This window comes from Trichosurus vulpecula, chromosome 3 (genome assembly GCF_011100635.1).
Source record: "Trichosurus vulpecula isolate mTriVul1 chromosome 3, mTriVul1.pri, whole genome shotgun sequence".
NCBI classification, from domain to species: Eukaryota; Metazoa; Chordata; class Mammalia; order Diprotodontia; family Phalangeridae; genus Trichosurus; species Trichosurus vulpecula.
This window is the reverse complement of record NC_050575.1, coordinates 115,668,184-115,691,855: the sequence shown is the minus strand read 5'-3', so window position 1 is coordinate 115,691,855 and position 23,672 is coordinate 115,668,184. Positions and strand designations below refer to the sequence as shown.

At 41.0% G+C, this 23,672-nt stretch overlaps 1 protein-coding gene across 2 annotated transcripts in view; it reads left to right on the top strand.

Moving 5' to 3' along the window:
• WHRN (whirlin) overlaps positions 1 to 23,672 on the top strand; it is a 133,883-nt gene that overhangs the window by 53,583 nt on the left and 56,628 nt on the right. For both annotated transcript variants that reach the window (XM_036751271.1, XM_036751270.1), the window contains exon 4: positions 4,909 to 5,034. In XM_036751271.1, the coding sequence (XP_036607166.1) occupies positions 4,909 to 5,034 (126 nt within the window). The remainder of the gene's footprint in view (positions 1 to 4,908; positions 5,035 to 23,672) is intronic.

Below are 23,672 nucleotides of genomic sequence, written 5' to 3'. Positions count from 1 at the left end.
AAGGACTAAGATGCACGTACCTGTTGCTCTCTGTGTTTTCAAATGTACTATGATTGCTAGTGTTTTTGCTTGCCTGGCTGTATATATTCTCAGGAGCCTCACAAATATTGCAACCTCTCTCTCTCTCTCTTTAAAACGTTACCTTAAATCTCTGCTAATAAAAAGCACCTCCTAGTCATTATCCATCCTAGCTGCCAAGATATTCTGTGGCCCATTTGCTAATAAAAAATGAGGAGCCAAATCCTTATATTGTGTAAACTACTCCCCATTTGTAAGCTGGGCACTTGAGGAAGCTGCATTAATTCTTTGGCACCCAGGGTACAATTTAGTCTGCACAGGGAGGGACTGTGTGGGATGAAGTTTCTTTGTAATTATGACCCCCACCCCCACCCCAATATGCATTGTGGCATTGTGCATAGCTGGAAAGCAGCTGGATTTAGAATCAAATGATGGATGTTTGAATGTTAGCCCTGCCATTTAACTACTGTGATCTTAGCAAGTGTCTTCCCATCTCTCTGAGACTCTGCTTCCTTTTCTAAAGGGAGGAGGTTGAGCCAGATCTGAGGTTTTTAACCTGGAGTCCATGAACTTGTTTAAAATACATACATACATACATTTCAATATAATTGGTTTCCTTTATAATCCATGTATTTTATTTTATGCATTTAAACACGTTATTCTGAGAAGGGGTGCTTAGGACTCACCAGACTGTGAAAGAGATTCAGGACACAAAAAGATTAAGAACTCTTGGGCTACACAATCTCCGAAGTCCATTCCAGTTTTAAATCCTATCACCCTACTAGCTATTGTGATTAAATGCTCTTCTCCATACATGGTGGAGTCTGTCACTCTTAAGACAAGTTTAAAATATTTATTATTATTTAAGAGGATGGTAAAAAGAATCCTGAAATCGGTATCCTAAAGCTCAGATTCCTGTCCTGGATCTGACATTCACTAAATATATAACTGTGGGCCAGTCATTTAATTCCTCTTTTCACCTCAGAATCTTTTTATTTTTGTTATTTTTTTATTTCTTAAAATTTACTTAGTCTTTTGTTTTCCCACAGTTCCATATAAAAACATTTATTTAGCATTAATTTTTAAAACTTTGAGTTCCGAATGTTTTTCCTCCCTCATTGAGAAGGCAAGCAATTCAATATAGGTTATATATGTGTAGTCAGGTAAAACATATTTCCATATTAGTCATGTTTTCAAAGAAAGTATAGATCAGAAAAAAAACTCATGAAAAAGAAAGTAAAAAAAAAGTGTGCTTCAGTGTGTATTCAGACACCATCAGCTCTTTCTCTGGGATGCATAGCATTTTTTATCATAAGGCTTTTAGAGTTGCCTTAGATCATTGTATTGCTGAAAACAGCTAAGTCATTCACAGCTAGTCATCTTACAATATTGTCGTTACTTTGTACATAGTACATTTCACTTTGCATCAGCTCATTTAAGTCTTTCCAGGTTTTTCTGGGAGCATCCTGCTCATCATTTCTTATAGCATAATAGTATTCCATCACATTCATACAACACAACTTGTTCAGCCATTCCCCAATTGATGAGCATACTCTCAATTTCCAATTCTTTTTCACCAGAAAAGAGCTGCTGTTAATATTTTTGCACATATAGGTCCTTTTTCTTTTTGTTTTTTTATCTCTTTTTGCATACAGACCTAGTAGTGGTATAGTTAGGTCAAAGGGTATGCATGGTTTTATAGCTTTTTGGGCATAGTTCCAAATTGTTCTAAAGAATGGTTGAATCAGTTCACAACTCCACCAACAATGCATTAATGTTTCATTTTTTTTCCCACAACCCTTCCCAACATTGGTCATTTTCCTTTTCTGTCCTATTATCCAATCTAATAGGTAAGAGGTAGTACCTCAGAATTGTTTTAATTTGCATTTCTCTAATCAGTAGTGATTTAGAGCATTTTTTGATATAGCTACAGATAGCTTTGATTATTTCATCTGAAAACTGTTCATATATTTTGATCATTTATCAGTTGAGGAGTGGCCCTTATCTTTTTTTTTATAAATTTGACTCAGTTCTCATTTGAGAAATGAGGTCTTTATCTAAGAAACTTGTTTCAAAATTTTTTTCATAGTTATAATTGCTAAATGTATTCCCCTCCATCCTATTCCCCCTTTATTCTATTCTCTCTTTCCTTTCACCCTGTCCCTCCTCAAAAATGTTTTGCTCTGACTACCCCCTCCCTCAGTCTGCCCTCCCTTCAATCACATACATCCCTTCTCTTTTCCCCTTCCCCTCCTGCTTTCCTGTAAGGTAAGATAGATTTCTATATCCAATTAGCCTCAGAATCTTTTGCTGCAGAATGAGAATGATAGGACTTGAATATCTACTGCTCAGTTTTTTTGTGAAGAAAACGTGCTGTCAATCTTGAATTGCTACAGATGTGTGAACACTTGAAATGATAGGATTCTAGAAAACTGCTCTGCTGAGGTCCCTTGAGTGTCCTAACTCCTAATGAGTTAGAACCTGGGGAAATAGAACCTGGTCACCTGAACCATGGAGGTCATGACAATTTGTTGGGCTCAGTGCCTGTCAGTCCTCATTGCTCTGCAAATGATTGAAAGTCTGAGTCTAGAAACAGTCTAGACTTTCTTCCCCCAAAGAGTTTATTTGGTTGAATGACAGGACCCCAAAACAATTTTTAGTGAATGACTCAATATCAACTTGGAGGTCTCTAGTGGAGTGCCTCCTGAATCTGCCCATGGTTCTGTTCTTTTCCATTTTCTTTCTTAATGACCAAGATGAACGATTATACCTGCGGGTCTAATTTACCAATGACGTGAAGTTGGGAAGGATAGCCAATGTGTTGGGTGACGGTCAGAATCCAATAAAGATCTTAATAAATAGACTGAAATAATGGTCTGAGACTAATAAGATGAAATTTTCATAGAGATTAAATTCTGCATTGAATTAAAAAAATAAATTTCTCAAGTAGAATGTAGATAAGAGGTAGCTAGACAAGAGTTCATGGAATTGACCAGGGCTTTAAATAGACTACAAACTCAATTTGAATCCACACTGTAACATGGCAGCCCAAGAAGTTGATGGCCTTTTGGGGTATTTTAAGGAGGCACCCTATATAAGGTCCAGCACATGAGTGGTGGTAATCCTGTTATACTTAACTCAGTAGTATTTTATGTTTGGTTCTGGGAGCCACCACATGAGGATTGATGAAATGACTGGCCTGGCCTGAGCTTGTGTTTAACCTAGAGAAGAGAAGGCTTAGAGGGCACATGATAGGTATCTTTAATTAACTGAAGGGCTGTTAAGGGGAAGAAGGATTAAACTTGTTCTGTTTAGTGGCAGAGGGCAGAACCAGAATACTGTGCAACATTTGCAGAGGCCAATTTTGGCTTAATATCAGCATAAAACTTCTTACTAATTCAAGCTACCTGTGAAGGCAGCTAGGTGGCACAACGGATAGAATACTGGGCTTTGAAAGAGGAAGGCCTGGGTTCAAATATAGACACTTCCTAGCTGGGTTACCCTGGGCAAGTCACTTAAACCCCTTCTGCCTCAGTTTTCTCATCTGTAAAAGAGGGATAATAATAGCACCTATCTCCTATGGTTGTTGTAAGGAAAAGGTGAAATAATACTTGTAAAGCACTTTCCAGACCTTAAAATGCTCGCTATTATTAAATGGAATGGGGCTGCCTAAGAAGAGAGCAGGTTGTTTTTCCCTGAGGATCTTCAGGCGAAGAGGGCTGGAACCCCCTTTACTGGGGAAGTTGTAAACTCTTGGGATTGGATCTCTTTTTAAAATTTATTTTATTTTCAATTCATGGGCAAAACAAGCATTTCCAAAGCACAATACAATAAAAAAAAGATGATTGCACATGAAACTGCAAGTCTACCATATGCAACTTGCTATTCCCTCCAAATGTGGGTGCAGTGGAGGGTGGGAAGGTGGGGGGAGAAGATGAGGTAACAGGGATGGGGTAAAAAGAGAGGAGGAGAAAGAAAACAGGGAATAAAAATACAATAGAGGGAAGTTGGGATTGAATTTTGATCACGTAGAGGTTAGATTAGTGGGTCTCTTCCAGCTCGGATACTATGCATTGCGCAGGATAATAGAAACATTTTTGTTATGTAAAGCTCAATGATCTCATTTTTTCCTTGTTTTACAAGCAAGTTTTATCAGTGGGATGATGGTGTTTTAGAGTCAGACAATAGGAATGGCTGACATTTCTCTAGTACATGGAGGTTTATGAGGCATTTTCCTCGTGATAACCCTGTGAACGTGACATCTCAGAGTTAGAGCTGGAAGGCACCCTAGAGATGAGGCACTAAGACCGGGAGACATTATGTGACTTCCTTTTAAGTGACTTGCCCAAGGCCACACATGTAAGAAATAGTGATGCGAACCTGAGGGCTCTGACTCCAAATGCAGAATGCCTTCCTTTGTACTATAGAGAAAGTAGAAACATCATTATTCCCTTTCTACAGATGAAATATAGTGAGGTGAAATGACTTGCCTAGAGTCATTCAGCTGGTAAGTGTCAGAGCCAGTATTTGAACTCAGAACTTAGAATGCCAGAACTGGAAAGGAGGTTAGTCTAGACTACCACTTCCATTTTACAGATGAGGAAACTGAGGTCTGGAGAGGGAGAATAATTTGACCAAGGCCACACAGCTAATTAATGACTTGGCTTAGACTAGAACTCAAAATACTGTTGAGGTTTGTGTGACAATCTGTGCAATTTCTTGTAAATGAGTTTACAGGCCCTTCAAAATGCACTTTATCCTTCCTACTTACTCTAAAATCTATGATGGTAGGAAAGTCATAGTCAAGGGTATGGGCTAGTGTGCTTCAGATTTAGGTCCCTCTAACGGATAAACTGCTTTTGCTTTGTCCTGCCCCCTTGCCCTCTGCAGGTGAACCTGGTACTCGGTGAAGGGAGGTCTCTGGGCCTCATGATAAGAGGAGGAGCCGAGTATGCCTTGGGAATTTATATTACTGGTGTGGATCCAGGGTCTGAAGCAGAAAGCAGTGGCCTCAAGGTAAGAGCTATCCCAACAATCCCATGAGCTTTGGTTTGAGTGGGGAGATAAGATAGCCCATCTTTTCAGCCTTTACCTTGACATGATAGTAATCAGACTGTTATTTTGTTCAGTTATGTCCGACTCCCTGTGACCCCATTTGGGGTTTTCTTGGCAGAGATACCGGAGTGGTTCGCCATTTCCTTCTTCAGCTCGTTTTACAGATGAGAAAGTGAGGCAAACAGGGATAAGTGACTTGCCCAGAGTCACACACCTAGTAAGTGTCTGAGGCCAAATTTGAACTGAGGTCTTCCTGACTTCAGGCCCAGTGCTCTATCCACTGCGCCACCTACCCACCCTGGTAATCAGATTGATTGCTGGGCTGAGTCTTGTGGTCCTGACTAATTTGGCTCTACCTTGGGCTTGGTAGCATTTTAAACAGATGGTTAAGATTTTAACAATTTTTTAAACCAATGGTTGGTGGTCACAGTGGTAGGGCCCTTCTTACCCTCGTTCTCCAGCACTTTGGTGATGCTCTAGGAGAAAAACAAAGCATCCTAAGTGATGGTTCATCTGAACCCACTTAGAGGTGTCTGCAGCTGCTGCCAGGCACTAACACAACACGACTCCTCACCTTCATTCTGCCGTATCTAATCTCTCGCCAGGTCCTGTTGATTCTGCCTTTGCAGCAGCTCTCATCTACCCCCCTTTCTCTTTTCTGACACTCTCGCCACCCTAGTGCAGGTCCTCATCACCCTGTGCCTGGACTGTTAGAATGACCTAATTGGTTTCCCTGCCTCAAGTCTCTCCTCCATCCACTCCGCCCTTCCCTCAGCTATCATAGTGATCTTTCTAAAGCATAAGTCTGACCATGTGTCTCCTTTTCTCTATCACACCAATAAACTCCAGTGGCTCTATGTACATAGTTTATTATATGTTTTCTGCTCCATTAACATGTAAAGACCTTGAGTGCAGAGATCCTCTTTTGGCCTTCCTTTGTATCTTTAGAGCTTACCATCACATTCGCCCCATTTGTTGCTGTTGTTCAGTTGTTTTCAGTCATGTCTGACTCTTAGTGACCCCATTGAGGGTTTTCTTGGAGAAGATGCTGGTAGCTTGCCATTTCCTTTTCTAGCTCATTTTTCTAGATGAGGGGACTGAGGCAAACTGGGTTAAGAGACTTGCCCAAGGTCACACAACTAGGAAGTATCTGAGGCTGGATTTGAATTCAGGTCTTCCTGATTCCAGAGCCAGCACTCTATCCACTGTGCCCTTTTGCTCCATAGAAAGTGCTTAATAAATTCATGTAGACTGACTGACCAACATGTACTCCATTCACAGTTTCTGATTTCCATGGCTTACTAGTGTGCTTGTAGAACAGACTGGAGAAAAATCCATGAGCTAGAGCCCAATCTGATGATTACATGGTATAGACTGCTTTGGGCTTCCAGGCTCCTAGAAGGCAGGGGCTGAGTCTCTGTCATTGTCATCAACTAGGACTGTGTTAAGGGGACCAAGCACTTTTTTTCTGATTAAGGTAATCTCAAAGGGGAAGCTGGACAAGACTCTGTACCCAGCGGATGCTCAATAAATACTGACTTACTGACCCAGTGACATGGAGTCAGATGAAACCTGGGGTTTGGGCCTCTATGTCCTTCATGTTCTAATGTCTGCCGCTGTAGCTAACCAACAAGTTTTGAGACATGAACTCCGAGGAGGAAGGCAGCTTATCTCTGCCACTGCTTTTTAGAGAAGTTGCTTAATCTCTATGGGATTCATTTGAGAACAATATAGATCAGACCTTGGTGATGGATGGTTTATTACTTAGCCTGGCAGATAAGGCCCCAAATCTGTAGCCTGGAAAATTTTCATCAACCGAATCCATGATTCCATTTCCACCCCCTCCCGCTGAAGGGTACAGTGGGAGAAAATGTTTTGCTTCAGAGCCCAGAGACGAAGGCCTCATTTGCCTTTAACTGTGGCAGTTTGGGCAAGGCAGTTGACCTTGGTGGGTCCCAAGTTTCCTCTTTTGTGAAAGAGTCATAGGCTCTAGCTGCAGGGGATGGAGTCAGTTCCCCTGGGCCCTGCCTTATGGTTAGCAGTGTAACTGTCAGCAAGTTTCTTTCCTGCTCTGAGACTCGGTTTCCATATCTGTAAAATGGGGATGATATTACTTATATTGCCTACCTCACAGTGCTGTTGTAAGTGCTCTTATAAACCTTAAAGCATCATAGATAACTGAATGCCTCTTATTGTGGAGTCGAAGCAATTTAATGGACCTAGATGGTCTCCAAGGTCTCCCGTGTCTGTGATAGTGCTCATACCTGTTCTATCCTGTTTCTTCTAAATGGACTAAAAAAACATAAACAGCTTCCTGTAGCAAACACGTTCTATGTACTTAAACAAAAACCTATCTTGGAAATTGGAAATATCCTGTCTCCTCTCTTCCCCCTTCCTCTACCCTTTTCCCCAGTCCTTCTTCTCCCCCTCTCTTTTACCCAGCACAGAAATGGAAAGAGTTCTGAATCTGGAGTCAAAGGTGGTGATATTCAAACCCCAACTCTGCTTCTTATTACCTCTGTCACTTGGGCCTCAGTTTCCTCATCTGCAAAATGAAAGGTTTGGACTAGATGACATTTAAAGTTCCTTCCAGCCTTAAACCTATTGTCTCTCCCTCCATCTCTTTCTTCCTCACAAATCACATGGAAGGATAGGCGTTAGAGGGAGGATGTTTATTTGGCCACTTTTCAAGAAATTCTATAGAGGCATTGATGACTTTGGGCTCGTGATTACATCGTGGGCAATAAAATGCTTTATTTGCACATAAAGTGCCTTTCACAGAGCTCTTGCCATCCACAATATCAAATGCAGTAAAGTATTTTATATTCTTCACTACTGTTACTGCCTCCTCCTGAAAGCTCTTTCAGATGTGTGAACATCTCCATCCTCTGTGCTATATCAGAAGCCCATTTGACTAATGCACTTTTCAGTGTGGATAATTGCACTGCAAGTACATAGGAAAGAGGGAGACTGATCATGTAGGTGGCAAGCCAGTCACACACATTATTTGTAAATAGTTTTCATTTTTGGCTAATGAGACAGCCTCCAGGGTGAAAACACCAACTCTTCCTTGTAGAGCTCTGAGCTTGCAGCCTGCCCAGCTCTGAGGGGCCTGGCTTGGGTCCATCATCAAGGAAAAGAACCCCACCTCCCTTCCTACCCACCTATTCAAAGTCTTCACTGGCTCTTGCTTAGGTCTCTAGGCCAGCTGCTTTTCTCCAGCAGTTACTCCTAGGGATATCAAGGCACCATTGGAAGCAGCATTAAGGCTTTTAAGACTATGAGAAAAATCTTTTCTGAGCCATTGCATCACCGTAGGAAACTCCAGTGGAACCAGAGAGGGGCGGAGTAACTAAGGCAAGGAGAGACTGGCTCATTGGAGGATGTGGACTGTGATTGAATCAAAATGAGACCCCAGAAGGGGGCTTTCAGAAGGACTGCCATACCTTTCCACTTAAAAGGGGGGGGGAAAGAGCAGCTTTTCTTGACAGTAGCAGTTGAAACAAACCATGTATGAAAGATGTCTCAGGAAAACTTGAAAAAGAAAGTCATGCTGTCCCAGGGGCTCCTGGGTTCTTATCTGGCAGGAAATACTTTTCAGACCCAAACATAAGCATCTCAGGTCTTTGCTTGTAGCATTGCCAGCTGCCTGTTGGTAGTGAATCTCCTTTTTAGATCTAGCCTCTTTTTCTTATTCCCACTTTTCAAATGTCATCCTGTCTAGGACCCAAGATAAATCACCTTGAAACCCTTTCTCTTCTCTCTAAATGCTATCCACGCGTTCATCTCATCCAACCTGTACCCATCCCTGATAAGTATTCATCCAGTTTCTTCCTAAGACCTTCAGGGTTGGGGAGCTTCCTCTCTAGGCAGCCTGTTCCCCCTGAACACCTTGAATTGCTAGGAATTTTTTCCTCACACAGAATTGAAATCTTCCTCTCTGTGAATTTCCACCCATTGTTTCAACCACAGAGGGTGAGCTGCTCTCTAGGACCAGTTGAAACAATCCTACTCCTCCATTCACCTGATAGCCCTTCAAAAGCTGAAGAAAGACATCAAACACATCCCCTCTGTCTCCTCTTCTTCAGACTAAACGTGATGCAGTATTGAAGTTGTTAGGTGGCACAGAGAGCATGCTGGGCATGGAGTCAGGGGGACCAAAGTTCATATCCAGCCTCAGACACTTACTTAACTGTGTGTCCCAGGGCGAATCGCTTCACCTTTCTCAGCCTCAGTTTCCTCATCTATAAAATGGAGAGGATACCAACACCTACCTCACAGAGTCGGTGAGAGGATCAGTTGAGATTAGCATATGTAAAGGGCTTTGAAAACTAAGGTATTTCTATCCTGTCTAGTTTCTACATCGTGTGTCAGAGATCACGCAGAACATCAGGATTCAAACAAATAATCATATCTACATCTAGATAGATATATAGATATATGTAGGTATGTGTATATATGTATATGTGTGTCTATCTGTACGTATAGATATATGTAGGTATGTGTGTATAAGTATATATATATATGTAAATGTGTGTCTATCTGTAGGTATGTATGTAGATGTGTGTCTGTATATACACATTTTGTGTGTATATCTACACATATATACATAATACAAACTTATATTCCAGCAACCCCAATTAAAACTATTCTCAAGGTAATTAAAAGCAGTTTAGGAGGATAAAAGCCACTGGCAAAAAGGTTAAAAGCAATAGTAAAGAGGTTCCCTGGGATCTCAGGAATTCCCCAACAAATTCCTAAAAATCGCTTTCATACCCTTCTTGCCAGTGGACCCACAGCTGGGTCCTCGATCAATCCACCTCAAGGCTAAGTTAACCCAAACTGGCCCAGCTGGGCACTTCAGCTTTCTTGCTCACAATATTCTCACTTGGTTTTGTGTGGGAATGTTGGTATTAACTCGCATCTACATGATTCCCCTAGGGTCCTGGCACATAAAAACTTCACAATTCCCTCATTGAGGATCTTTGACTTGAACTCAACTCCTGTGCCAACCGGAGAAATTAAAAGCTTCTCTCTCCTGAATAGAACTAGGAACTGGGACTGGGACAAAGAGAGATTTGGTTTTGATTTTATTAGAGAAACCAACTAGAGAGGCACTGTCACCCCTTCTAGTTCATTTCCAGCAAATCTTGCTAAAAGACAGTGACAATTTATATCCCTGACCAGGGTGTCAGCCTAGCCATTTAAATCTACTCACTCTGAGACACCCGCATTCCTCTGAGATAAACCAACAAGCAGATACGGCGGTCTCTGAGGCTGCCTTCCAGCATAATACCAGTGGCTTTTCTGTGACAGGAGACAGATCTCTCAAATCAGCCTAATTTATTCTTGCCTCTTGCCAGTCTGCCCATGTTTTCTCAGAAACACCAGAGGTTTAAGTAGGTGGAGAGGGAAAAAAGAATTCAGAAACCTGTACCTACCTGGCCAAGGCTGGTAATTATTCATTTCTGCTGTCAGTGATTTGGTGCCCCACCTGATGCTCCATTTCCTTTACAGGTGAGGCAGCTTAGCTCAGTGGAAAGAAGGTTGCACTCCGGAGTCCTGGATTTGAATTTCAACTCTGACATTTATTAGTTGTGGAACCTTGAGTGATTCACTTTCCTGAGCCTTGTTTTCTGTTGTTTTTAAAATGGGGATGATAGTAATACTTGTGTTGTATGCTTCAGAGGGTTGTTTTGAGAAAAGGGTTTTCTGAAACCCCTGTGACAATAAGTGTTATTGCTATCATCCTCAGAAAATAGCTTCTAGGTTCAGATAGACATTTGTTTTATAACATTTCTCTGAACTTGCTGCCATTTCAAAATATTGATACCGGTTTAAAGGAAAGAAAGTGAGCTGGTGGAGTACTGGACTGGAAGGTGGGTGGGAGGGTGGGCTTCTTCACTAACCAGGTTCATGAATTTTGGCAACTTGATTTATATGGGCCAAAGTTTCTATAGGCCTGCCCCTGCCCTCAGATCTCATCTGTTTACTACATACATATTTTATATTTACTTATAAGTATATATGTTGTTTCACCTGGTAGAATATAAGCCCCTTGATGACAAGATCTGTTCAGTTTTTGTGTTTGTATCCTTAGGACCTAGCATGGTGCCTGTCACATAGCAGGTCCTAAGTAATCATTGGTTGGTTGCTTGATCTGGAAGAAGAAGGGTTTAGACTAGATGATCTCTGAAGATCCTTCCAGCATTCGGTGATCCTGTGAGTCTAGATAGAGCAAAACTAGAAATTGATATTCATTCATTCTCCTCCCCATTTGTAGGTATGCCTCCATGCACGTGTGAGCACACACACACACACACACACACATACACACACACTCTTTCTCCCATCCTACTCCTCCTCCCCCCATCATGTCATCTGAATGAAATATGAGGAAACGAGGCCCTAAAATATCTTGTTATTTCCCCGTTTTCCCCCTTCACTGAGCAGCAGTTGAAGAGGCCTTCATGACAGTGCTGATGCCGCAGTGTGACACTCCCATCAAACTCCAGGCTTATTGATTTTTAATGTTGCCGAGGCTCTGCTGTTTTCTCAAGCACTGCTTCGGTGTACACCAGATGCCTGCTATCTATTTAACATAATGCTCCGCACACTCCTTGGAACTCACTGATTTGTGTACATAACATGCTATGAATTGAAAACATGTGAAGAAGGAGGGTTGGGAGGAGGTAGAGACCCTGGGTTAGTATAAGTAATCCTTGCTGATTTCCAAAAGATACAGGTGGATGGATTGGTTAATCCTAGGTGTTATGATCAATACTGAGCTTTGATGGTAAAATGAGCATTTATTGATAGACCTGTGAAAGAATGATGCCTCTCCCCCTACCATTGGTGTGCAAGGCATGGTATGTATGTTACATCTTGGTCTATCTTGTCTATCACTGGAAAACAGGAGTCTCTTCAGCTCCATCTCTCATTTAGGGAATTTCTCCTTAGAATGGCAGTCTTGGGCCTTCTCTGAAATGAGGCACTTTCTTGGCTTTACCCACCGAACTGAGCGTGATGGAGACATGGGTCATAGGATTATAGGTTCAGAGGCAAAAGGGGCATTGGAAGGTCCAACCCCCTTTTGATAGAAGAGAAATCTGAGGCCTAAAGAGACACTCAGGTTGTAAATGCTCTTCCCTGAGCATTATATCTTCGTATAGTAGAAAGAATCATAAATTTAGACTCGGCAGATCCTGAACTGCACATCTGTTGCTTAAAGTCCAGGTCTGTTGCTTAAAATTTTATGTAATCTTCAGCATGCCATTTTACTTCTCTGGGCCTCAGTTTCCTCATTTGCAAGACAAGAGGATTGGACTAGGGATGGTCCGATTTTAGAGCTAAGGTCCCTTTTAGCTCTAAATATATGACTCCAAGAGGGAACGCATGAGTTTTATTGAGGAGCTGCTCAAGAAAAAACCTGGTAGGATTTGATGAAAGAACCCTTCTCTTCCAGAAGGCAGAGTAGAATTGTTGTCTACCAGTGATGAGTGTGAGTGGGTAACTGAGGGTTTCAGTCTCTTGTTTTATCCCTTAATTCTTCTTTCTCCCCCTCTCCTACTCCTTCTTCTTTTCTATGTGTAAATATCTTTGCACACCATACATGTATATAGTATATATATATAATATATACACACACATAACAGTATGTGTACACACACTTATATGTATATGTGAATGTTTTTGTGTGTTTCACTATATTTACTTCCATGTACCAATTTCTCTGTGACCTTGCTTTTATATAGTAATTTTTCACTTCTGTCTTTCATATCTGTTTTCTCACATGGCCCTCACAATATCTATGTGAGGTAGGCAGGGCAGATATTCCCTAAATCCTTTGTACATAGTGAGGAAATTTATGGGAAACTCGAGGGAAGATTGTGACTAGCTAGGACCCAGAGGATCTGACTTTTAGCCTCGTAAGGAGAGAATCCTTGAAGGAATTGGGAATAGCTGAAGAGGAAGTAGGCTTTAGATTGGAAAGATTCCCATGAGAGTAAGATAACACCAGTGTTTGCTCTTAGTAGAAAACACACATAGGCTCCCTCAACTCTTAATGCAAACGAAATATTTGTAAAGTTCTTAGCACAGAAATGCCTACCACACAGTAGGCACTTATTAAATCCTTCTTTCCTCCCTTCCTTCCTTCCTTCCTTCCTTCCTTCCTTCCTTCCTTCCTTCCTTCCTTCCTTCCTTCCTTCCTTCCTTTCTTCCCTCCCTCCTTCCCTGTAGTCCTCAGATGTACTTGAATGGAAGTGGACTACCAAGACCTTTCTGAAAATGGAAACAGGTTCCCTTTGGTTTCTTGCCTCCTAGCGCCTTAAACATCAGCCCAAGTTCTACCTTGTATTTTTAAATCCATAATGGATAGCTTGAGAAGATCAACAATTCACATATTTACCAGAATGGTTCAGCTCTCACCCCCATTTTAAGATTCTTTTCTTCTTCAGGTGACTCAAAAGACTATAAAATAACATTATAGATTAGAGCACATTTCCTGAAGGGAATAGAAAATTTAAGATGTCACATTAAATTCCTGAGTGATTGATAATCTGCCACTTTTAGAGTGGTCTGAAATCCGAACTCTCCAGAAGTTGATCCATATTTTGACCTTTACTTTTGTCAAGAGAACAAACATGTCTAGAGGCTGTTCGAAGAAGTCTGTCAATGAAAGTCACAAAGAAGGAAAAGGAAATAGGTTCTCTATGAAATGGATGGCAGTCTCTACTCTGCTGTAGAAATTGGAGATGCCTCCTGTCTTCTTGCCAGGTGAAACCTTGGGTGTCATGGTCACAAGGGCCTTTCTGAGGTTTTTGACATTGTTCTGTAATGCCCTGAAGAGGCCCAGGGTTCCCTGAGAGAAAAAGAAAGAGAGAGGCAAAAAATCTTGCAACATTTCTTTTCAAAATTCCCACCAGAGCATGATGACCTATCTGTGACTCTCCAATCTGTCTTTTACACTAGAAGATCTGTACAGGACATTGCTGGCTTCCCCTTGAATTTCCACTTCTCTCTGGTACCTAGAGATGACAGGAAAGTGAAGGGACAAACACCTGTAGCTTATGGAAAATTAGTATTACATTTAGTTCAACTAGTGTTGCACTGAAACCCATCAAGATTAGCTTTTCAGTTGTATGAGGAAACATGTGTGGCCAAAGAGTCTGTGGCACCAGAGAAGGCTGCTAAGAGGTCCCTTGTCCCAGATCTCTGCCCTAGTGAGCTCCAGGCTCTCCAGGGGGCAGAACCACTTCCTTCCTTCTAGCAAAAGAAATGAAAAAATTTTTAAAAATCACTCCATTCCTCTCTTCTATTTGTATAGTTCTTGGAGGATTTTGAGGATTGGAAGGAGGGCTTTTAGGGTGGCCTTGGAAAGTCACTTCCCTTTTTTGGACCTCAGTTTCCTTACCCGTAAAATGAGAGACATGTACTAGATAATCTCTTAAGATCCTGTCCACTTCCAATATTCTAGATCCCTTCTGGCTTAAAAAATATCTGCTTATGAAATTCTTAAACAGTTGGGTGACTAAGGTCCCTCCTAGCTCCCTTTCTTTATAAACCTATAAATTTTAGTTCAGCCTCCTTCCCAATGCAGAAATGGCTTCTGCAGCTGTAGAGGGTTGTAACTATGGAAAAAGATTATAATATCACAACATTTTATCAATTAACTAGGGCTTATTGAGTGCCCACTGGGTTTCAGATGGTATAATAGGTGCCATAACTGTGAATTGTGAACAGGTGGTTAAGTGCATGAAAATATGTTCATGACAAATCTAGATTCCTGCTAGCTAATAAAAGGCATTGCTCATGTCTGATGTTATTGAAGACCTCAGAATATAAATTTGGCATGTGCAAGACAAGTATCCTTGCATCTCTAGCAGGGATAGGGAGCATAGTTTCCTCTCTGTTTTGCTGTAATTTCTAGCTTGTTTTTTTGAAATTGCCTCTGAATTGGTTATAAATTGTAAAAGTTCAAAGTGCCCAGTCCCTCATGCATGATTAAAGGAGCACCATCTAGTGCTATAATTACTTCTAGCTACATGGCTGCAAAAATAAAGGAGAGAAACTAAAAACTCATGAGTCAGGCAGTGATTATAAAGTTGAAAAGGCAACCACAGGCTTACCTTGTAGAAAGGAAAATAAAAGGGCTTTCATGGGGAAAGGCCCACGCGCTCCATCCCATGCATTGAGAAGCTCAGATGGGGGGTAAAATAACACCTCTGTTCTCATCTGAAAGGTCCCCAGTGGTAAGAGCAGTGTGGTTATTTGGAGGGCTGGTCATCTGACCGGGGCCACTTTCTTCTAGTTATTTGATTGTGGTTCAGACCTAACTCAGGAGCTGGTGACATGCCAACACCTTTATTATAAAATGTTCAGCACATAGAAGGGAAAAAAAGAAAACTGATAAAAGAGTAGAAAGGAAAAAGAAGTAGAGATGATGGGAAGAAGGAAATTGTCCCCTGATATTATTCAGGGACTCGTGGGACATGTGGGACATAGAATAGCATAGTAGGAAGGGACTTAGAACTTGGAACATTGGAACCTAAACTGTAACATGTTATATTTGTAAGGTAGATGTCCAAGGCACCTCCCACACACACATACACATACACACACATTTTATAGAGGAGAAACATTGGCCCAGAGAGGGGAAGCAACTTACCTGAGATGGCACAGGGCCAGAGTCAGAATCTGCTTGCTCCATACACCTACCCAGACCTCAAAACAGTTGGCTCATTTAGTAACCATTTTGAAAAAAATCATATGAGAGACTTGGGAAAGATTGATTTCTTTACACAGAGAAAAAAAATCAGATGGAAAAAGGGTATAGTGCCTAGAGAATTTAGGTTGGTATACAGATCAGTTTAGACTTAAGAGTGGTTGGTTGACCCAGTTAAGCTTTGTTGTAGTTTTAAAAATAACTAGCGAGATTATTATTATCTAAGTACATTTCAGAAAAGGAGCGGGGCCCCTTCTAAGCTCAGCTCTGTTTTTCCAACAGCCCCTTAAATTAACTCAGAGACCTTTTACTGAAAACCTTTCCCCTTGTGAGAGGCACAAAGGAAAAAAAGAGGCTTTGGATCATGGAATCTATGAAATTGAAAATTGAGATTTTTTTCTTTTTGTACCTATTTTATTGCTTTGAAAAGAGAACAAACAAATCTACATATGTGTATATACAGATATGCATACACACATGTGTATATGTACACATATAGATGCACAATTAATCTATATACACACATGTGTAGATAGCTACACATATAACATATATACACTCATGCATGTATATATACAATGTGTTGTATATATTTTATATGCATACATATAAACACACATATATACACATTTCATATGCATACATATATACACATTTTTATATGCATATATATGAATACACACATATAATACTTACAGTATGGGATGGTGGTTTGAAAATAAAAATTGTTTTTAAAAAAAGACTAAATAAAAAATCCTGGGATCCAAGGATAGCTCTTTGCTGTTGGTAGCATGGTGACATGATGCCTGAAATTCGTAACCTTTCTTAAGTAAATTATGTGAATAATCAATCCATAAGCCTTTATTAAGCACCTACTATGAGCCAGGCTGTTTAGATGTTGAGGATACAAGTAGAAAGAATGAAACAATCCCGACTCATAAGGAGTTTACATTCTAACAGGGAAGGCAACAAGAACATGCATACAGAATAAAGAAAAGAGAATAAATGCCACTATATACAAAGTAGTTAAATGTAAAGTAGTTTGAGGGGGAGAATCCCCAAAGAAAACAACAAAAAAATGGTGACTGCAGCCCCTTGAGAAAATTATTAACCAGATGCTTAATTCAAGCAATAGAGCTTTCAAATAAATTGTTCCTTTTCTGGTAGTTAAGTTAAGTAGCTTGGGAAGCACATTAAACCGAGTCTGTCATATTCCAAAGGCTATGGAAATTTAGCTCTCTGTGATTGTCTGTGGCAAAGGTCCCAATAAACACTTGCAAGGAACCACCATGTTTTTGTTTATAATCCTAGATTTAAGAGATTTCTTTTTTTACATGCTTCTGGCCTGAGGGGCATACTGGAAAGACTCTGAAGGCCTGGGTTCTACTTATGCCTTTGTCTCTAAGTTGCTAAGTGACTTTGGCCAAGTCATTCTATGTTTCTGAGACACAGAGATCATCTGGTTCAAACTCCTCATTTTTACAGATGAGAAAACCAAGGGTCCATTGGCCTCCAGCATGTATCTATAGTATTATTTCTTCTTTTTTCTGTTTTTTTAACATTTTTAAAAATTTTGCGTTCCAAATTCTCTCTCTCTCCCACCCAATGAGAAGGCAAGCAATATGATGCTCATTATACATGTGAAGTCAGGCAAAACATATTTTCATATTAGCTATAATGTGCTATGTTACAATAAGAGAATATGCAAAAGTTCTTTGTAAACTGAAACTGGCTTGTTATTACACACTATAATCAGAAAGTCTGACCCTAGTACTCAGCATTTATTTAGTGCTTTAAGGTTTGCAAATTACAAATATTATCTCATTGATTCTCACAGCCCTGGGAGGTAGGTGTTATTATTATCTCTATTTTACAGAAGAGGAAACTTAGGCAGGCAGGAGGTTTAAGTGACTTATCCAGGGTCACACAGTTAATAATTGTCTGAGGACAGATTTAAACTTAGGTCGTCTTGACTCCAGTTCCAGTGCTGTCACTTTGCTGCCATTAGGCCTTACTAGATAGAATTCTGAGTCTGAAGTTAGGAAGAACTAAGTTCAAATCCTGCCTCTAACATTTATTAGCCATTCCCAGGGAGAGGTCAGTTAATTTCTTCGTGCTTTATAAACTTCAGCACTTCTGAAATGAAATGCGAGGTCAATTGGTCAGTCAAGTCAATAAACTTTTATTAAATGCTTACTATATAAAGAAACAGTTCCTTACCCTCACGGAGCTCACATTCCAATGGTGGAGATGGCATGCAAATAACTATGTAAGTACTGGCCAATTCTCCCATTGTCTGTTGTGCTGAGAACAAGAAGAAAAGAGTTAGATAAAATTCAAAGGTAATCACGGGTAGGTATTTTATTTTTATTCAGTAGGTTCAGTTCTCATTCCCCATCGAAAGATTAATCAGGTTTGGTAACTAGCAGAAAAAATGGGCTGATTTGCCCTTTGTCTCTTCTTGGTTACTCTGTAGGGGTGGTAGAGGTGAGAGCCAGAGGTTGGTTGGTTGGTTGTTGTCCTTCGTTCTCGAAGAGGACCAAAAAGACATCACTATGCTAGAGTCAAGTTTCAATGTGTCTGACTGTGGCTGATCAGACCAAGAGGAGCTCGGAATGCTCTACCACAGGTCGGGCACAAATAGTCCATGTGAACATTTGGGATAGATATTCTAAATTTGCGCATCCTGCATTTCCTTTGAGCGGTTTCAATTCTGCTTTGCTCATAGAGCACAGCACCTCCTCTGACTCAGGAATGCCATGTTGAAGTCCTGTGCCAGTGTCTCCCATGTCACAAAATCAATTCCAAAGTTCTTGAGAGAGACCTTGAGAGTGTCCTTGTATTGCTTCTTCTGACCACCATGTGAACCTTTGTCCTGTGTGAGTTCTTCATAAAATAGTCATTTTGGCAAGTGGACGTTTTGCATTTGAGCCAGAGGACCAAAAGTATGGAGGTGGAGTGAGTGATAAACAAAAGAAGCTCTTCATAATCCACAATGGGGAAAATCACCCCCTGGACACCTGAGAGGTGAGACATGAGACAACTCTCATGGTACCCCAGGAGCTCAGGGTCATCCCCACCCCCTTCTGCCATCATGCCTATTTTATTGCTTAGAAAGAACTTTGCTGTTTGGCCAATCTGGATTATTGGCTGCCTGTTGAATGAACAGATTAACAATCAGGGATCTCTTTTTGTTGTACCCTGCCTGTCTCTGGCATCCTGTGTATCCTCATACTTTATGACCTCGAATACTTACCAAATGATGGAAAGTGCTCTACACTCTCTTAGAGTCCCCCACACAGGACAACTGTGGTGTATTTTAGAAGTTTCTTTTGTCAGTGGTTGGCAGTTGGAGAAATGTTTTGGCAGAAGGGTTTTCTTTGGAATCCACGATATCTTGTAAATAACAGAGTGCAAGCTATTACCTCAGCTTGTGTCATATATTCTGTCTCCACTTATATCATCTGTTGATATTTTTTCCCCTGGTGTACCTATCACAGAATTTTTGTGATTAGTTCATCAAGGCCCTGCCCTTGGCTCTGTAGGTCACTGGTTTGCCCCAACGCTCTTTCCAATAGTTTCCTTCAAGTCTCCTTCATAGGGACCACTTTAGCAGCTTTCAGAACTGTGGGAGAAAACTTATGTTGTCTCATTAAAACTTCATTGCTATCTGGTATCCCCCAAAAAAGCCATTAAAATTTTATACCTGACATGGAAAACTATTAAAGATTCATAATTGCAATAAAACTCTCTAATAGAATTTGAATTTTCATCCTAATAATGCAGCAGCAAGCTGGGTACTGTCCTATGCAGCAAAAGCCATTTCAATGATGCTATCAGAATGGATTGAAAGAACCCCAGAGATAATGTTTATCGAGCACCCCCTTCAGAGCCACTTGTCTCTATCCCTCATGCTCTTATCCTGAGAGGATGAAGTTCCCTTCTCCAGGCCAGGCTCATAGGATCAAGTTGTTGGCTTCTCTCTCCTCCCTCCCTGGCAAATACCTCCCCCGCCCCCAACACACACACACACACACACACACACACACACACACACACACACACACACACACACCCAGCAACCAGAGTCTCAGCAACTCATCATCTGAGTTGCAAAGGCAGGAGCTGGGGCATGATCCTGCCTCTTTTTTTTTTTAATCCTTGGAGCGTCTTGGAATGAAGATTTTTACCCTCCCTCACCTCAGCCCCGTTCCTTTTCTTTCCTGATTGATACTCAAGGAGTGCGTATTGTAACGTAATGGTATGGTAAATGGCTAGACTGGTTTCTTTTCCAGACTTCCATGGCTGAGTACAAAAGGTACTTAAATGGGTCAGCTGGACTTTTCCATTTGTCACTGTCATAACTATAATACAGTGGCTAGATGAGAGAAAAGAATGTAGGAAGTTCAAAGGAAAATGAATGCGTAAACCAATGAAAATCTTTATTGAGCACCATGTACGAGGAATATCTTTTTAAAAAGTCTTTGTTGAGCAGAATCTGTGTTCCCAGTTTAAGGTTTGTATCCTAAAATGGGGATCTTGGGAAGAGAATTGCCATTGTGGAGAAAGGCATTTGTAACTGAGGGTAAGCTAGAAGTGCTAGAGAAAGGCACCCTTGTAGATTTTGAGTTTGGGGAGGGTCCTACGTATATCATCTCCCCAAATTATTCCAGAAATCCCTTTCAGGAGACAGGGGGGGGCGGTGGGAAGGGGAGAGAGGAAGAAGGAGAGGGAGAGGAGGGGGAGAGGGAGAATTGAATGACCTTAGAAAAGAATAAAATAGCACACTTACTAGAGGTAAATAAGCTACTGCCTTCATTTGATGGCCTTTGTTCATTGGGCCCTATATTCTAGGCCACTCCTATAGGTGCTGCTCAAGTGTTTCAGGAATGTGGAGACATCTGCTATTGTCACCTTCCCTTCTTCCCACATGCTTGGCCTTTGAAGCCCTTTACAGGCTGGCTCCAATCTGTTTTCTAACCTAATTTCACGTGACTCCTCCTCGTATGCCCTATAATTTAGCCTCGTTATTATTCCCCATACACAGCACTCCATCTTCCATGATTTCACCTCCCTGTAAGGAGATTGCTTTTGAACAAGCTGTCACTCATGCCTGGAACCCTATCCTTCCTCACCTGTACCTCTTGGAATCCCTCGCTCCCTCCAAGGCCCAGCTCAGGTGCCATTCCCTTCTTGAGTTTTCGGTTGTTATCACTCTGTTCCAATTGCTGAAATTCTTTTGTCTTCACTTTATATATATTTTTGCCTTATTTATCTATATGCATGTTGTTTCCCCTAGCAGAATGTAAAATCTCTGAAAGAAGATTTTTTAAAAAATTGTTTTTGTTTCCTCAGTGCCTAGTCCAGTGTCTGGGCAAATAATAGGTATCTAATAAATGCTTGTTCAGTTGAATCGAGCCTGGATATTTCACCTAGCTTAAAATTTCAAATCTGAGACTTTAATTTGGGAGCTGCCCAGAAGAATCCAAAGTGTGTAGGACCTCTGTGAGTAGAGGGGAATTCATTTTCATTCAACAGACATTTATTAAGTATATACTGTGTGATGATGGTAACATTGTGCGATGATCAACTATGATTGACTTAGCTCTTCTCAGCAATACAGTGATCCAAGACAAGGCGAAAAGACTCATGATGGAAAATGCTATCCATATCCAGAGAAAGATTTGATGGAGTGTAAATGCAGATTAAAGCATACTGTTTTTACTTTGTGTGTGTGTGTGTGTTTTTTTCCCCTTTTGTTCTGTTTCTTCTTTCACAACATGACTAATGTGGAAATAGGTTTAATGTGATGGCACATGTATAACGTATATCAGATTGCTCTCTGTCTTGGGGAGAGAGGGAAGGGAAGAAGGGAGGAAGAAGAATTTGGAACTCAAAATCTTTCCAAAAATGAACGTTGTAAATTGTCTTTACATGTAATTGGAAAAAATAAAATACTAATACATTTTTTTTAAAAGTATATACTGTGTGGCAGAGGATTCTACTAGGTACCAGGATATACAAAGTACAGATTAAACATAGTCCCTGTCCTCATGCAGCTTAGAGTCCAGTAGGGGAGTAAGGCACAGACACAAATAAGTACAATACAATGCAAAATATTACATGACAAAATGCACTAGACAAGTGCAGGGTGGAGTTCTATGTGAGGCCGAGGGGGAAAATCCCTTTTGGGTCCTAATAGGAATGATGTGGGGGATGTTGGCTGACTGTCCTTGGGTTGTACTTTTGCCTAAAAGTTCATCTTAAGGCATTAACAATATCCTTATCAGTATAGTATAAAGAACCCTCATTTTTGATATTTTGAAATAACTTATCAATTGGTTTAAAAGCATGACTGTCACATCTCAGTGCCACCTCCCCATTCTGCCATTACACCAACAGAACCCTCCTTTGAAACCATGGGGCACAATTGCAAAACAAATCAGTGAGTATCAGAGCCCTTATTTCATAGTTTTTTTATGTTTTGTGTGTCCCCCTGCCAAGCACAAGGATGTATACATAAGAGGCACTTAGTCAGGACTTCCTGCTTGACTGACATGAATGGTGAAATGGAGGACCACAATGGAGGCAAATGAACCCCTTTGGTTCTCCTTCCTCTGATTTCCACTTGGGGCTGCTGTCAGGCCTTTACTTAAGGAAGAAGTGGGGGTGGGGGTGGAGTTAGCCTCTAATCATTACCAGGAAAGCCAAGATTATGCTGTCTATTTTGTCTGCCTGAGACAGACTGCACCCACTTGTTCTCAAGAGTTATTTGTTATTTTTGTCTTGGCTCTGGGGCAAGAAACATTTCAGCAAAGATGGTTGAGCATCCATTCTTTTTCTCCCCTCCTGAGAAATTGGGAGGAACTTGAATCCCAATGTCGTATCTCCTGATCCTTTTCCGTATAGGGCAAGCTTATCCTTTTAGGGCCCTAGATCACAGGATCGTCGATTGAGAACTAACAAGGATCTTGGGGGCCATTGAGTAGAACCCCCTCATTTTATAGATGAAGAAATGAAGTCCCACAGAGGTTAAATGACTTTCTTAAGGTCACATAGGTAGTATTAGTGACAAAGTCAGGATTTGAACGCAGGGTTTATGCCTCTAAATCAGGGTTTTTGACCTTCTGCTTGGAGTGTCAAGGAAATTCAGCTCCAGGTGGGGAGGCATCATAGGATCCCAGGATATTAGAGATGGAAAGGATCTTAGATGTCCATCTAGTCCTTATTTTATAGACGACAAAACTGAGGACCTGGCAGGGGAAGGGACTTGTCTAAGATCACACACATAGTACTGATCACAGTTGGAATTTGGACTCAGGTTTCAGAGCCAGAAGTGGACGCAGGGCTTCTGACTTCAAAAGGATATGAGCTCAGCTGCTTGACTTCTAGTCCAGTCTTATTACCATTGGAATGTATTATTTTTCTTGCAACATTAATGTATCTACAGGTAGCTCTTATCTGGCTCCTAACATTGGTAGGCACCTAGCAAATGTTTATTGAATTGAATAGCATTGGAGGCAGCATGGTATGTTGGAAAGGGAACTGGATTTGATTTGCAACAAGGGTTTTCCCTAAATCCAGCATAGGCTAGACTAACCCAACGGAAGGAAATTCTCCAAAGCCCCCACCTGGGCTCAGGAGAGTGTGCTCAGAGCTGCTTTAGTATAGAGAATAGCTTCACTTTATCTGCATTTTAAACCTTTAACAAAAGCTGAGTAGGTGCCAAGTGGTTGAGGCAGCAATCCCACAAAGTGCCATAGACAGCCTCTTGAATGCTTCATTGGCTTCTTGAGACGGGGTCTCTTACCTGTGCTGTACCATCTCATCTGGAGCTGTCTCATCACATCCTCTTTCTCTGTAGCTCTGAAGG